Source organism: Balaenoptera borealis, assembly GCF_965194805.1.
Source record: "Balaenoptera borealis genome assembly, chromosome: 12".
Taxonomy (NCBI): domain Eukaryota; kingdom Metazoa; phylum Chordata; class Mammalia; order Artiodactyla; family Balaenopteridae; genus Balaenoptera; species Balaenoptera borealis.
The window spans coordinates 50,246,033-50,260,468 of record NC_138869.1 but is presented as its reverse complement, the minus strand read 5'-3'; the positions used below and the strand labels follow the sequence as shown (position 1 = coordinate 50,260,468).

Genomic DNA, 14,436 nt, shown 5'->3' with positions numbered 1-14,436 from the left:
TTTTTTAAACATCAAATTCAGCATTCTGAAGTTTTCTAAGTGATAATATCATAAACTTTGGTGGAAATGATAGCAACATTGGGTTAACTCAATTACGCATAGAGATCTCACAAAGTTTAAGATTGTTAACAATGCTGGCTTAACAGCAAATCATTTATCTCTATACAATGTCAGAAAACAATGGCACCTCTCTCAAACTGGTTCAAAGAACAACAGTTAGAGAAAAAGCAACCATACTATGGTTTACTCAAACCAACTGCTTTCCATGCCAAGGGCACATCCAGTCCTAGTCATGGACAAGTTTTAAATGTTCATCAAGGGTTTATGTTCCAATCCAGATTTGGTAATCTGAGCCCCCAAATTTGTTAAGAGTCAAAGCCAATTTCTTTTCTTAAGATGACAACACATTCTGAAAATAATTTACATCTTTTAAGTTACGCCTTTTAAGTACCATTCTTCAAATCCAGGATATATGCTTACCACTGTGGCTGTTAGAGCTTACCAATTACTATAACATAATAAAACCCAAGTTGACAGAATCTAGCATTAAACTTGGTTTAACGATACCATCTTTCTCATGAACAGCGCTTCTCTGTTTAGAAAAAGCTCATCTCTGAATTATGCCTACTCACATGAAAAACTGGGAACCATTGGTATGTTTCCCTCGATTTGCCATTGACAAAAGGAACGCTCTGTCATGTTTGAGAATAAAGTTTTCATCTGTTTGAAGAAAACACAAATTTGTCAGTCTACAATTATAAGTCACTTTTAAAGTGCAATGTTCAAAGTAATAAATAGAAAGCAAAGGATGAAATTCCTCTTCTGGTCAGTACAGATACTTGACTGAATACTTTGAAAAAAATTCTTTTAACTAATCAAATAACAAAAGCATAAAACAAAAACAAAAACTCTACTTATTTACTACTTAGCCTTGAGAAAAAGAACATATATTTAATACTTTTATACAAACAGCCTTAGAACAGTCACTTTTAGTAGTAACATATTTTGGCTAAATGATGTTTAAACTATTAACCTTCAGGGAAAACTAGCAAGAAAATTTTAGAAAAATCTTTACAGTAAAGCTCATTTCCTCCAAATTTCCAATTAACCTGCATAATGCACTATACACGGAAGTTTAATAATCCTCTTACGTGCTTAATTTCTATATGGTAAATTTATTACTCAATTCAATTGATGCTAGACTACGAAACCAAAAACCAAAATATTACAGTAAGTTAAGTTGTAGGGACATGCCTAAATTAAATTAAGTTATGTAGATTCTTTCTAATCAATAGGATCAAAAATTATCTAAGGAAGCAAGTCCTGTAAATACAAAAATTTAAATGGCAAAATACAATTTTTAGATATACAAATATCTGCCACAGGGAACAACCACATTACAGTGGCCTACAGCATTAGTTTCAAATTGTTACATGCTAATAGAACCAGCTAAAGAGCTGTTTCCTACTAGTTCAAAGGAAAAACTCTGTCATAAAGATCACTTAGAGATGGATTTAATTCCAGCAGAAATATCCTGAAAACTAATTTAAATTTCCTTTTAACACTCATACAAACAAATCTTTCTTTAAAACAAACAGAAACATAGAAAACTTTAAAAAAAAAGATTACCTTGGGAACAGGCTTCTGAAAAAGTAGTAATCCATTTTCCCCCAAAAGAAATATAAAAGACTATTATAACACTGAAGCTATCATGGCATTAAAACCTAGTAATATTGGATCCCATTATAAATTTCCGCAACTGACTTTTCTAAGGCTTTTTGGGGCAAGTGCAATAGTTAGATTTATGCAAATACTACTGTAGGAAAAAAACACAATCATATAGCTCTAGTATACAAAAGAAAACATACAAACCTTTGAGAAAGGAAGAAATACCAAATTTTATTCAAAGAAATTGCTTGGTTTAGAGAAAATAAACATTAACTAGATTCTTTTCCCTGATGTGGAAATAATAACCCATTGGGAAAAGAAAAGAAGATACAGATGCATGTATGAAACAGTATACAGAATTTTCCAAGTCTTCAAGCAATATAAGAAATCCAGCCACAACCTGACCCAGACTGTCCATAAATTTATTAGGAAGGGTGCAAGGGAACAGAGTTGGAGTTTGTGTTACTGAGCTTCGTTCTCTTACCTTTTCATTTTGCAAAAGACCACATTCTCTATAAACAAAAGAATATGTTGACAGTTTTAGGCAGGAAGATAGGAGTTTTCATGTATATAGTTGCCTAACCTCCATGCTGAAAGTCATGTTTAACCATAAAGTTAGCCTTAATTAATCTTGTCAATTAAGTTATATATTACAATGTAATTTATCCCCAAGTTCATGCAAATAAAGTATTTTCATGCAGCATTAGTTTCATGCAAAAAGTGAACTATAAGTAAACCTCTTCTCATTAAAAGTACATGATCAAACTTGCTTTAATATCAGAACTGAGACAAAAGACCATAATATATTAAGCCTTACCTTTAAAATATCCACCATAAATTGATTCTCCACCTTTTCCATTACCTGAAAATAATGAGCTACATTAAACAATAATGAAAACTAAAAATATACTAATACACATAAATTACTTTTTATGGTTTCAATTTGCTGAAGGAGTAATTACTGCAGATGATAAAAATTCTAAGACTCCTCAATTAACCTCAGTTTTAAACTATAAATCCAATCCCGTTATAATAAAAACTATTTAAAAAATTCTCTCCATAACCCACTTATTTCAAACAGCAATCACACCAACAAAATTCTAAAAGAATAAAAACAATTGAACAGTACTTTGGCATTCACTGTAGGGTATTCACCAAGTAACTGTATTAAAACTGCATAAAAACAAACAAACAAAAGTCTTAGTATTTTGCTTTTTATACATTCTTGGCCTACAACATTCATTCATCCAACAACTATTCACTGACCACCTAATATTTACATCATACTGTGACACTATATTTACAATTAAAAGTAATAATGAGATGCTTTAGAAACTGATAGAGTTATTAAGAGCATAACTTTTAGCTCTACCTTCACTGAAGTCCCCACCCTGAATCATAAAGTTTTTAACCACACGATGGAATGTAGAACCTTTATAACATAACTTCTTCCCAGTTGTTTTCCCAAGGCCTTTCTCCCCTGGAAAAAAAAGGAAATGAAGTTTAGCTACAAACATATCCTTCCATGGAAAGCACCATCCAATTAATCCTTTGTCAAATCCCTCGTGCTGGGCACTGTAAGAGATAAGTAACATAAATGTTTTTCCTATTTTTTTCTACTTTTTAAAAATATAAATCCAATTACATGTAACAAAGAACAATCTCATTATGTTCTGCTTCTCTATTTTCTAATCTTAAATTTCTTGTGAAATCTGGAATGCTAAATTTGTTCAAAGTACTAAAATCTGTAAAATTCTACCAAAATAAGTCAGTTTTGAATATACTATTATTTTATAAACTACAATGGATAAAGATTTCATTACATATGGTGGTACTTCCTTTTTCATTTCTGAGACCATTTCTTTCTCCTCTCTTCCCTTTAAGAAATGCTTCCCTAACATCATATCAGTGAAAATAATATTTTTTATTTGCTAAACTCATTTCACAGATCATTACTTTTTAAGGAAAATATCTACTCTGTTAAGCAAGGTAAAACTGTAAGCCAGGACTTCTCATTGGGAATAATTTAATAATTCATTTACCTGAGCATAGGCAAAGGAAGTTTTTGCAAGTTTTTGGACATATATCTGAAAAGAGCTGAAACATAATGCGACCAACTGAAATAAAACACATGAAAAAAAGGTAAGCAAGTTGATTAAATATATCATATTTTATATGAGAGAAATAAATAGAATTAACAAATCAAAGGGCCCATTTTTGTAATTCATTTTAATTTTTTAAGAGATTCAACAGGAAAGAATTTAACTAGGCAATACCAACTAACAAGAACCCCACTCTATTAGCATTAGGATTCACATGCAACCAAACTGATTTCAGCCCTAAAACTGTAGGATTTTAAGTGTCTTTTAAAGGGACCTTATATTATTAGATTCCTTATAGTGTATCTCCTACCTGAACAATTAATCTTCTTTAAAAATACTCTCGAAGGACATCCCTGGTGGTCCAGTGGTAAAGAATCCGTCTTCCAATGCAAGCGACGCGGGTTCGATCCCTGGGAACTAAGATCCCACATGCTGTAGGGCAACTAAGCCCGCGCGCTACAACTACTGAGCTCGCGCACCTCAACCAGAGAGCCCGCGTGCCGCAAACTGCAGAACCCATGGACTCTGGAGCCCGCACACCACAACTAGAGAGAAAAAACCCGCCCGCCATAACTAGAGAGAAGCCCGAGAGCTGCAATGAAGACACTGTGCGCCGCAACGAAAGATCCCACATGCCTCAACGAAGATCCCGAGTGCCACAACTAAGACCCGACACAGCCAAGGAAAAAAAAATACTCTTGGTAATAGTTGTCTGATTTATGCTTGAACCCCTCCAGTGATGAGAACATCATATCATAAGATAGTCATTCCGGCCAGTACTGTTAGAAGAAAGTTCTGTCCTCTACATCAGCTTTTTACCTTTATGAAAAAACTGTTTACAGACAACTTCCTGAACTGCCACTCACAACTAAAACTCACATTCTATTCCTGAGAGAGTAGAAAGAGAATAGGTATGGTTCCTAAAAACTAACCAACAAACAAACAACCCTACAATAAACAGGAAATGAGAAGGAGCAAGTCTGAAAATTCGATTTAACTATGCCAATAGAGAAGTGTTTCACAAACCTTTTGGTCTCAAGACTCCTTTATACTATTTTTTCTTTCTTTCTTTTTTAAAACTTTTAATTTTTTTAGTTTATTTAATTTTATTTTTTATTTTTCTTATTTTTATCTTTTTGGCTGCATTGGGTCTTCGTTGCTGCGCATGGGCTTTCTCTAGTTGCAGCGAGCAGGGGCTACGCTTCGTTGCGGCACACGGGCTTCTCACTGTGGTGGCTTCGCTTGTTGTGGAGCACAGGCTTTAGGCACATGGGTTTCAGTAGTTGCAGCACGCGGGCTCAGTAGTTGTGGCACACGGGTTTAGTTGCTCCGCAGCATGTGGGAATTTCCCGGACCAGGGATCGAACCTGTGCTCCCTGCATTGGCAGGCGGATTCTTAACCATTGTACCACCAGGGAAGTCCCTCCTTTAAACTCTTAAAAATGATTAAGCTTTTAAAATGTGGTTATATTTATTGCTATTCACTGTATTATAAATTAAAACTCAGAAACTTTCAAAAAACAAGAATACACAAGCACACATTCCATCAGCTGTCAGAATGGTGACATCATCACATATTGTGTAATCTCTGGAAAACTCGACTTGTGAATGAGAGTGCAAGAGGCAAATTACATTATTCTAAAAATGGTTTTGACTTTGCATACCTCCTGAAAGTGTCTCAATAAAATAAGAAATGGAATTTTGATTTATAATCACTTTCTTGAGTTCCCTTTCCCTTTATTCTACAAAATCTTTTCCATTATGAACATCTGTATATACTCAAGGAGACTTGTGAAATAAATCAAAATTAACTGTGGACCAAGCATAAGTCATTTGCAGTACAGACACAGAATGATCTACTGTGTATCACTATGATTTTAATTTATTCCTGGCCACGTCAGTCAGTTCCTCTGAGGACAAAACAAAGCTACTGCATAAGAGACAGCCTTAAAGGATAAAAAGTGGGAGATGGAATCATATAAGGAGACTTTCCCAAGTCAACAGTGCCAAATGGAGTGCTGGAACCAAATTTTAAAGCAATTTCAAAACCTTCTAGCTGATCTTGATATCTAAAGGAATGAAGAAAAAGGTAAGAAAAGAAAGTAAAAAGGAGGACAGCAATGTATCTAAAATCATTTCAGAATTTTAAAAATTGCATGTAATATCAGTAATATTAAATACTACTCTTTGTATTTACATGGAACTATTTTACCAGTGTGATAAAAGTATTTCCATCACTCTTCATAAATCCCTAAGATATGGCTGGCTAGGTGGGTGTCAAGTTCAAAATCATCTAGCTTTGCAAACTAGAACATACTTAGATCTTTGGAATCCCTTTAAGATAGTTAATTTTTAGAATAAAAGACATAATCAAAACTGAAACTTCGCCTTTTCTTTTAGGAAGTAACTTCAATATCAAGGGGTTTTTTTGCTTTTTTTAAAAAACTAATTTATTTATTATTTGGTTGCACCGGGTCTTAGTTGCAGCAGGCGGGCTCCTTAGTTGCAGCACGTGGGCTCCTTAATTGCAGCAGGCGGGCTCCTTAGTTGTGGCATGTGAACTCTTAGTTGCATGTGGGATCTAGTTCCCTGACCAGGGATTGATCCCGGGCCCCCCGCATTGGGAGCATGGAGTCTTATCCACTGCGCCACCAGGGAAGTCCCTCAAGGGTTTTTTAAAAAAATCTTTAATGCATCCAAGTGAAAACTGATGAAAGTTTCAAATATTTTTAGTTTCTCCTTTACAGATGATTAGTAGTTATGAACACTCTAGTGGTATAATACATATGAAAACAGTTAAATGTGATTATATTTCCAGGTCTAATATTCAGAGAGGGATATCTAACTACAATGATGTTTAAAAAAATGCTCACCTCTAATATCTTACCCTCTAACCTGATGAAGAAAAGAAATTTCTATTGACCTCTCATTCTCATGGGGCAGGGGTTAGAGCAGAGGTTTTGTCTTTTCCATGGCATTGTGTTTTTAAGAGCAAAAGAAAAAAACTGAACAAAACCAAACTGTTTTGGGCTCAATACCATGGTGCAAGGTTAAAAACACTGCTAAAGGCTCTAAAGTAAATGATGTACATATCAGAACTGTAAAATATCGTACTGGACAGCTAGTTCATCCACCAATGTCAGAATTTCCTTTGCAACAACACTGACAGATGAATACCAACAAAGGTAGAAAAATAACAGAAAAGCACAGGGACTCAAACAGGGGTAGGAGGTGAGAATTAGAAAAGGAACAGCCATCTTATGTTAAAGGTAGAAAAGGAAAAAATCTTTGTATATTTCACTTGGCATTTTGAGGCAAAGAAAGAAAAGGAAAAGGACAGTGCTAAGAAGTGAACTTTCTTCTCTCAAAGTCCCCATAAAAATCCATATGAATTTGCCTTCATGGCCTTTCAACCAGGCCTGGTGTTATTACTGGGATTCTCTGGGCCCTACTTCTAAAAAAATAAGGAGAAAAAGGGGTGGGGAGCACACTCTTGCTTACAGAAATGGAAACAAGACTTTTTCTTAAAATTGAACATGAGCTCAGTGCTCGAGCTCATGCTCACGCATGTGCACTAATTAAAGCAACTTTAAAAAAAAGTGTGTCAGATACTGTGCTAGGTTCTTTACAAATACAGGCAGCTCTGCAATAACGACAGAACTGAAAGAAACATTGCATTATCCAAAATATCACATATAAAGACAACTGTTTCCATGGGACAATAGGGGTTGGGGACAAGGGAATTTCAGGTCATAGTAAAAATGACTGTTTTCCTTAAGAGTATCAATAATAAAGGCATGTTTTTAGTTATAAGAACATGTTATAAAACTTAAACATCATTGAGGAAATCCTACAATTGATCACACCTCACTCTGGCCTTTCTCAGCACTGTCATTAGCATAACCCTTCTTGTGGTCTTTCAAATTACTATTAGGACAACAAGAATAACTCAGAATAGCAGTGCTGTTCACAGTTCTTCTCTTCCACGTCACTAGTTCCCCACCTTGTTATCTAATTGTGTCACAACACAAACAGTATTGCTCCTTAATTAATCTATCCATTAGAATAAATTCATTTTACAAAAACACAATCTGTAAGACAGGTGGTTGTATTATTTAATTACTTTCCAAGAACCTTATTATGCAGGCACTATTGCACTGAAGTCCTATTAATTTATGAGTGTATAAAAAGGGGAGAAATCATTTAAATAGTGCAGACCACTGCATCCAGTCACTGTATTCATGAGCTTATGACCCAGGGTGTGCTTGAGATGGGGGATTCATTTCTCCTGTTCCCTCAGCACAAATCAGATCTCATATGCTCGTTCTATCTCAAAGTATAAGCTATCTTGAGTGTGAGTCTAAAGTTTAAAGGGTAATTTTGAATACAAGCAAATTTCACTGTACTGCTATCTTTAGAACCACAATAACAAAACTCTATAGTATTTCCATTTACAAAGAGGTCAAGTGTCTTGCCCAAGGTCATAAGCAGTACTCAAACATTTGTCTTCCTCTTTACTTAAAACTTATTTCTCGGTGTCAGTTCCAAATACTTTACAATGTTTACTAAGAATACACTTTTTAAAAAAATAAATTTATTTATTTATTTTTGGCTGCGTTGGGTCTTTGTTGCTGCGTGTGGGCTTTCTCTAGTTGCAGCGAGCAGGGGTTACCCTTTGTTGCGGTGCGCGGGCTTCTCATTGCGGTGGCTTCTCTTGTTGCAGAGCATGGGCTCTAGGTGCGTGGGCTTCAGTAGTTGTGGCTCGCGGGCTCTAGAGCGCAGGCTCAGCAGTTGTGGCACACGGGCTTAGTTGCTCTGCGGCATGTGGGATCTTCCTGGACCAGGGTTTGAACCCATGTCCCCTGCATTGGCAGGCGGATTCTTAACCACTGCGCCACCAGGGAAGTCCTACTAAGAATACATTTTTTGTTCAGTTTCTTCAATTCACGTGAACCTTGAGCAGTAAAGTTAAAACACCCATTTCAATGATATCCCCATTTTATCTACTTTGATAACTTGCCAGGGTTTTATAATATTGCTCTGAGGCCCACATAAAGCAAAATTCTAAAGTGAAGCATTCCTTTAAAGAAACACTTTGGTTATCACTTTGGAAAACCAGCTTTAAGCCTCTGACAAATACAAAGTAAGTAATGTTCTATTTAAAAAGGGAAGCGGAGGGACTTCCCTGGTGGCACAGTGGTTAAGAATCCGCCTGCCAATGCAGGGAACACGGATTCAATCCCTGGTCCGGGAAGATCCCACCTGCCGCGGAGCAACTAAGCCCGTGCGCCACAACTACTGAGGCTGTGCTCTAGAGCCCGTGAGCCACAACTACTGAAGCCCGCACGCCCCAAGCCTGTGCTCCGCAACAAAAGAAGCCACCACAATGAGAAGCCCGCACACTGCAACGAAGAGTAGCCGTCGTTCGATGCAACTAGAGAAAGCCCGCCTGCAGCAACAAAGACCCAATGCAGCCAAAAGTAAATAAATAAATAAATTTTAAAAAATAAAAAGGGAAGGAGCTGTATTCCTCTAAAATGTCAATGTCATAGAGACCAAAAAAAAGGCTATGAAAAAGAAGGATAAAGAGACATGACAGCTGAATGTAATATCTGATGCCAGACTGGATTTTGTATTGGAGGGGAAAAAATGTTATAATTGACTTTTTAGGCTAACTGACAAAAATGGAATACAGAGACAGTAGATTAAAGTATTATATCAATGTAAATTTATGAAGTTGGTAACTGCATTGTAGTTATGTAGGAGAATATCCCTATTCTTTTCTTTCTTAAAAATTTTTTTAATGTTTCTTAAGACTCTTTTAATGAATATCCCTATTCTTAACAAATATACACAAGTATTTAGGAGTAAAGAGCCATGATGTGGGTGAACCGCAAATGGTTCAGAAAAAATTGTGTGTGTAGAGAGAGAGAAAGAGAGAGATTAATAAAGCAAATGGTATAAAATGTAAATAGGTGAATCTGGGTAAAGAATAGATGGGCATTCTTTTTCCTATTTTTATTTTTCAACTTCTTATAAATGTGAAATTATATCCAAACAAAAAGTTTAAAACATCTGCAGATAAAGCCCAATGCTTGAGTTCTATGAAAGCATGAGTCTATAAGAGCAGTTCTCAAACTTTTTGGTCTCGGAATCTCTCTATACTCTAAACAATTCCTGAGAACCTTAAAGACTTTTTAATATGGGTTATTTTAAATAATTTACATTTTCAAATATGAACAAAAAATTTAATGAGTGTCATTGTTTTACATTTTTGCAAATCTCATTAATGTCTAGTGTAATAGAAGATAGTTAGATTTTCCTATCTGCTTCTGCATTCAATCTGTTGTGTCATCATATGCCATGCAGCCTTTGGAAAACCCTACTGGATACAAACAGAATGGGAGTGAAAAAAATGGGGGTTTGACTCCTCCTGGCCTCATGACACCATCTCACGGTTTGAAAACAAAAGGTCTACACCATTATACTACTATAATGTAGTATATTACAACTATAATTAATTTTAAAATACCTTACATAGACATTCTCATATAAAGTAATCAGATGAGTTTTAAAACTATACCTTAGGCCTCTAAGAAAGAAACACCCTTCAGGGGTGATAAATCAAAGGCCATACTCCAGAGGTGGCTTCTAATATTGCTTTTGCTATCTTTATTTCTAATCAAACAGAGGCCTTGTAATTAGCAAGATGAATGTTAGAAACAGGTTCTTATTGGTAAATTAGTGATGTTTGGAACATACAGACTGAATAAAAACATTTGGAGATAATCCATACCCTTCCATTAACAGGACATATAAATCTGGAGTCACCCTTTGGAGTGGAACCTAAGGCTGGGTCCACCAAAAAGGTCCTGGGTCTAGTCAAGATTTTGGAGGATTCTGGTGCAGAACACTAAAAGATTCGTGTGACAATTTTCAAGACCAGAAATCTTTCACATAAAGAGTGTTTGGAGCACTGCAAAGGACAGAACTGGAATGTCATTCAACTTACAGAACTGGTTATATGACTTACTTGTGTGCATACTTGCTTGCCAACGTCTACATGTGGCAAATGAGACTTGCTTTCACTGTGCCCTGGTAGCAAGGTTGTGACAAAGGCAATCTATAGCCATCACCTAACTTATCGGAGACTCCCCGATATACTCTAAAAAGAACTTAATAGCCATTCTTAACTAAACTGGCTTAAATCAGTTTGCAACAGATATCTAAAACCTGGTCCCCTGGGCTCCAGTACTCCATTTCTTGATACAAGATCTGAATAAGGCAAGTAAAAGGCAAGTTTCTGACACACCAAAGAAGGAAAAACAAGATTCCTATTTCATGTCTGCCCTGGAAGGTACTCAGTTTAACCAACCACTAACAGCCATAGAGAGAAGTAACATTTAACCAAAGAAGGGTGGGCCTACCTGTCAGAAAAATAAAGTTGTCAATGAGAATTTCGTATCTATACTTCCAAACTAGGTATCATATTTCACACAAAAAGCTAATACTTTCAGAAAACATGAATTTATTTGTAAAGACGATGAAAAAGGATTGGCTAATTTCTACTAGTTAGGACCTTTAAAAAATTTATAAGGAATTCTAGGTTCAGTCAAGATGGAGTAAATATACCCTGCCCTATCTTTCTTATTGAATACACCTAAACAACCTTGGACAGAAAGCATGGAACAATTACCTAAGGACTGAAAAATAAATGGTAGTAGGCATTGGGGAAGGACATCAGAACACAAAAGCCCACCAAGTTGGCAATGAATTTTGTTTTTGTTTTTCCTACCATATCTCTTGGCCTGGAATCAAAAGCAATCTGAAACCTGGAACTGCCCACTGGGTACAGAGAGAAAGAGCTCTAAGAAAAGCCCTCTATTTCTAGAAAGGGGGCCCCAACAGATCAGAGTGAATAGGGGAAATGTCATTTTTTTGGTGTATTTTTTCCATACTCTCTTGTCCCAGCTCCTAAGGAATTCTGCAGTGGCAGCAGCAGTGAGAGCAGTGGTGACTGGGCAAGCATATAAAACTCCAAGGGAGGGGAACCCTTCTCTCTGACTAGAGGAACTGTGGTCCCAAGAGCTTAGGAAGAATTCCTGTTGCATTTTACTCCCTATCCTATTGCCACTTACCCTCAGAGACAGAGACAGACACAGTCATGGGAAGCACATGGCAGAACAGGGAAACTAAAACCCTTGCTTTCTAGCCAGATGACCAAAAAAGGGAGTCCCTAAGGGCCAGAATGTGTTGGGGAGATCTCAAAAAAGAGGGAGCTCAAAAAACAATCCCATTAAGTTGTACATGAATTCCTGGGCTTATCCATGAACTATGCATGGATCTGACACTAAAAAGCAGAAGGTGGGTGGGAACTTGCAGGCTGAACCTAACTGGGTTGACTGTTTGCTATAACATCATCATCATCAACAACACAAGTCCATATTCTCCCCAGAATTTAAACTAGATCCAGGGTCATATAACATAACATACAAAATGTCCAGGATACAATCCAGCATTTATGGACATTTAAAGAACCAAGAAAATCTCATATCTCATAAGGGAAAAGAAGACAATCAAAGACAGCAACTCCATGATGATACAGATGTTGAAATTATTAGACAAAGACTTTAAAGCAGCCATTACAACCATACTCCACTAAGTAAGGACAAACACTCTTAAAATGACTGGAAAAATAGAAAGCCACAAGCAAAACCAAAAGGAAATTTTAAAATGAAAAAGTATAATAACCAAAATTAAAGATTCACTGGGTGGGCTCAAAAGGAGGACAGAGATGACAGAGGAAAAAGTGAACTCGAAAAAAAAAAAAAAGTGAGCTCAAAGACCAGTTAATAGAAATTATCCAATCTGAAAAACAGAAAAAAGATGGAAAAAATAAATAAACAGAGCCTCAGGGACCTGTGGGGTAGTATCAAACCTCTGATATTTGTGTCATCAAAGTACCAGAAAGAGAGGAAATAGTGTTGGACAGAAAACATATTTGAAGAAATAACAGCTGAAAACTCCCTAAATTTGGCAAAGGACAGACACAGATTCAAGAAGATCAGCAAACCCCAAAGAAAATAAACACAAAGAAATTCACACTACAATAAAACTGCTGAATCTAAAGACAAGATAAATGTTGAAAGTAGCCAGACAAGAACAATACATTTACATTTGGGGAGCAACAGTTTGAATCACTATAGATTTCTTATCAGAAACCATACAGACCAGAGGGGAGTGGAACATTTTTCAAGTGTTAAAAGAAAATAACTACTAACCCAAAATTCTATATATAGTGAAAATATTTTTCAAGAATAAAGGCAAAATAAAATTTGCAGTTGAAGGAAAACAAAGAGAATTTGTTGCCAGAAGTTCTGCTCTGAAGAAATACTTAAAGCAAATTCTTCATGTGGAAGCGAAATGCTACCAGAGGAACTTCAGACTTCAAAAAAGAACAAACAGTAACAGAAAGGGTAATGATAAGACTATTTTTTTTCTCCTCTTAAGTTCTTTAAAATATGTCTGACAGGGCTTCCCTGGTGGCGCAGTGGTTGAGAATCTGCCTGCCAATGCAGGGGACACGGGTTCGAGCCCTGGTCTGGGAAGATCCCACATGCCACGGAGCAACTGGGCCCGTGAGCCACAATTACTGAGCCTGCGCGTCTGGAGCCTGTGCTCCGCAAGAAGAGAGGCCACGATAGTGAGAGGCCTGCGCACCGCGATGAAGAGTGGCCCCCGCTTGCCACAACTGGAGAAAGCCCTCGTACAGAAATGAAGACCCAACACAGCCATAAATAAATAAAAATTAAAAAAAAAAATGTGTGACATTTGAAAGCAAGTTTTCAGTGTTTGTAGATGTAATACATAGGACAAGTACAACATAAGGTGAGAGGTAAAGGATGCTATATGTGGGATGGTTTTAACAGTTCTCTTGAAGTGGTAAAATATTAATTCTAAGTAAACTGTAAAGAGCCAAGCATACATACTGTAATCTTTAGAGTAACCACTAAAAAAACTATACAGATAGCTCTAAAAATTCAATCGAAAATTTAAAAAATACTAATTCAAATAATCCAAAAGGCAAAAAAGAGAACAGAATAAAAACAGAGGAAGTAAAAACAATTATTAAAGAGACAAATCCAAACATAACAATTATATTAAGTGTAAATAGTCTAAATATACTGATTAAAAGACAAAGAATGTGAAAATGGATTAAAAACCAAGACCCAGTGATTTGCTATCTCCAAGAAACCCACTTTAAATTTAACGATATAAGTAGGTTAAAAGTAGAAAATGATGGCTTCCCTGGCAGCACAGCGGTTAAGAACCTGCCTGCCAATGCAGGGGACATGGGTTCAAGCCATGGTCCAGGAAGATCCCACATGCCACGGAGCAACTAAGCCTGTGCGCCACAACTACTAGCCTGCGCTCTAGACCCCACGAGCCACAACTACTGAACCCATGTGCCACAACCACTGAAGCCTACGTGCCTAGAGCCCATGCTCCACAACAAGAGAAGCCACCACAATGAGAAGCCCGCACACCGCAACGAAGAGTAGCCCCAACTCGCTGCAACTAGAGAAAGCCCGCGCCCAGCAACAAAGACCCAACTCAGCCATAAATAAATAAATAAATAAATAAATAAAAAGTAGAAAATGACATA

The 14,436-nt window shown here is 36.6% G+C and overlaps 1 protein-coding gene across 7 annotated transcripts in view; it reads right to left on the bottom strand.

Annotated features, from left to right (window-relative positions):
* Positions 1-14,436, bottom strand: part of NKTR (natural killer cell triggering receptor) — a 49,140-nt gene that overhangs the window by 30,697 nt on the left and 4,007 nt on the right. For 3 of the 7 annotated variants that reach the window (XM_082348350.1, XM_082348354.1, XM_082348349.1), the window contains exons 3-6: positions 3,711-3,785; positions 3,041-3,148; positions 2,486-2,530; positions 633-720 (exon numbers count right to left, since the gene is read on the bottom strand). In XM_082348350.1, coding sequence (XP_082204476.1) covers positions 633-720; positions 2,486-2,530; positions 3,041-3,148; positions 3,711-3,785 — 316 coding nt within the window. The other 4 variants (XM_082348355.1, XM_082348353.1, XM_082348351.1 and 1 more) reach the window with 3 other exon arrangements.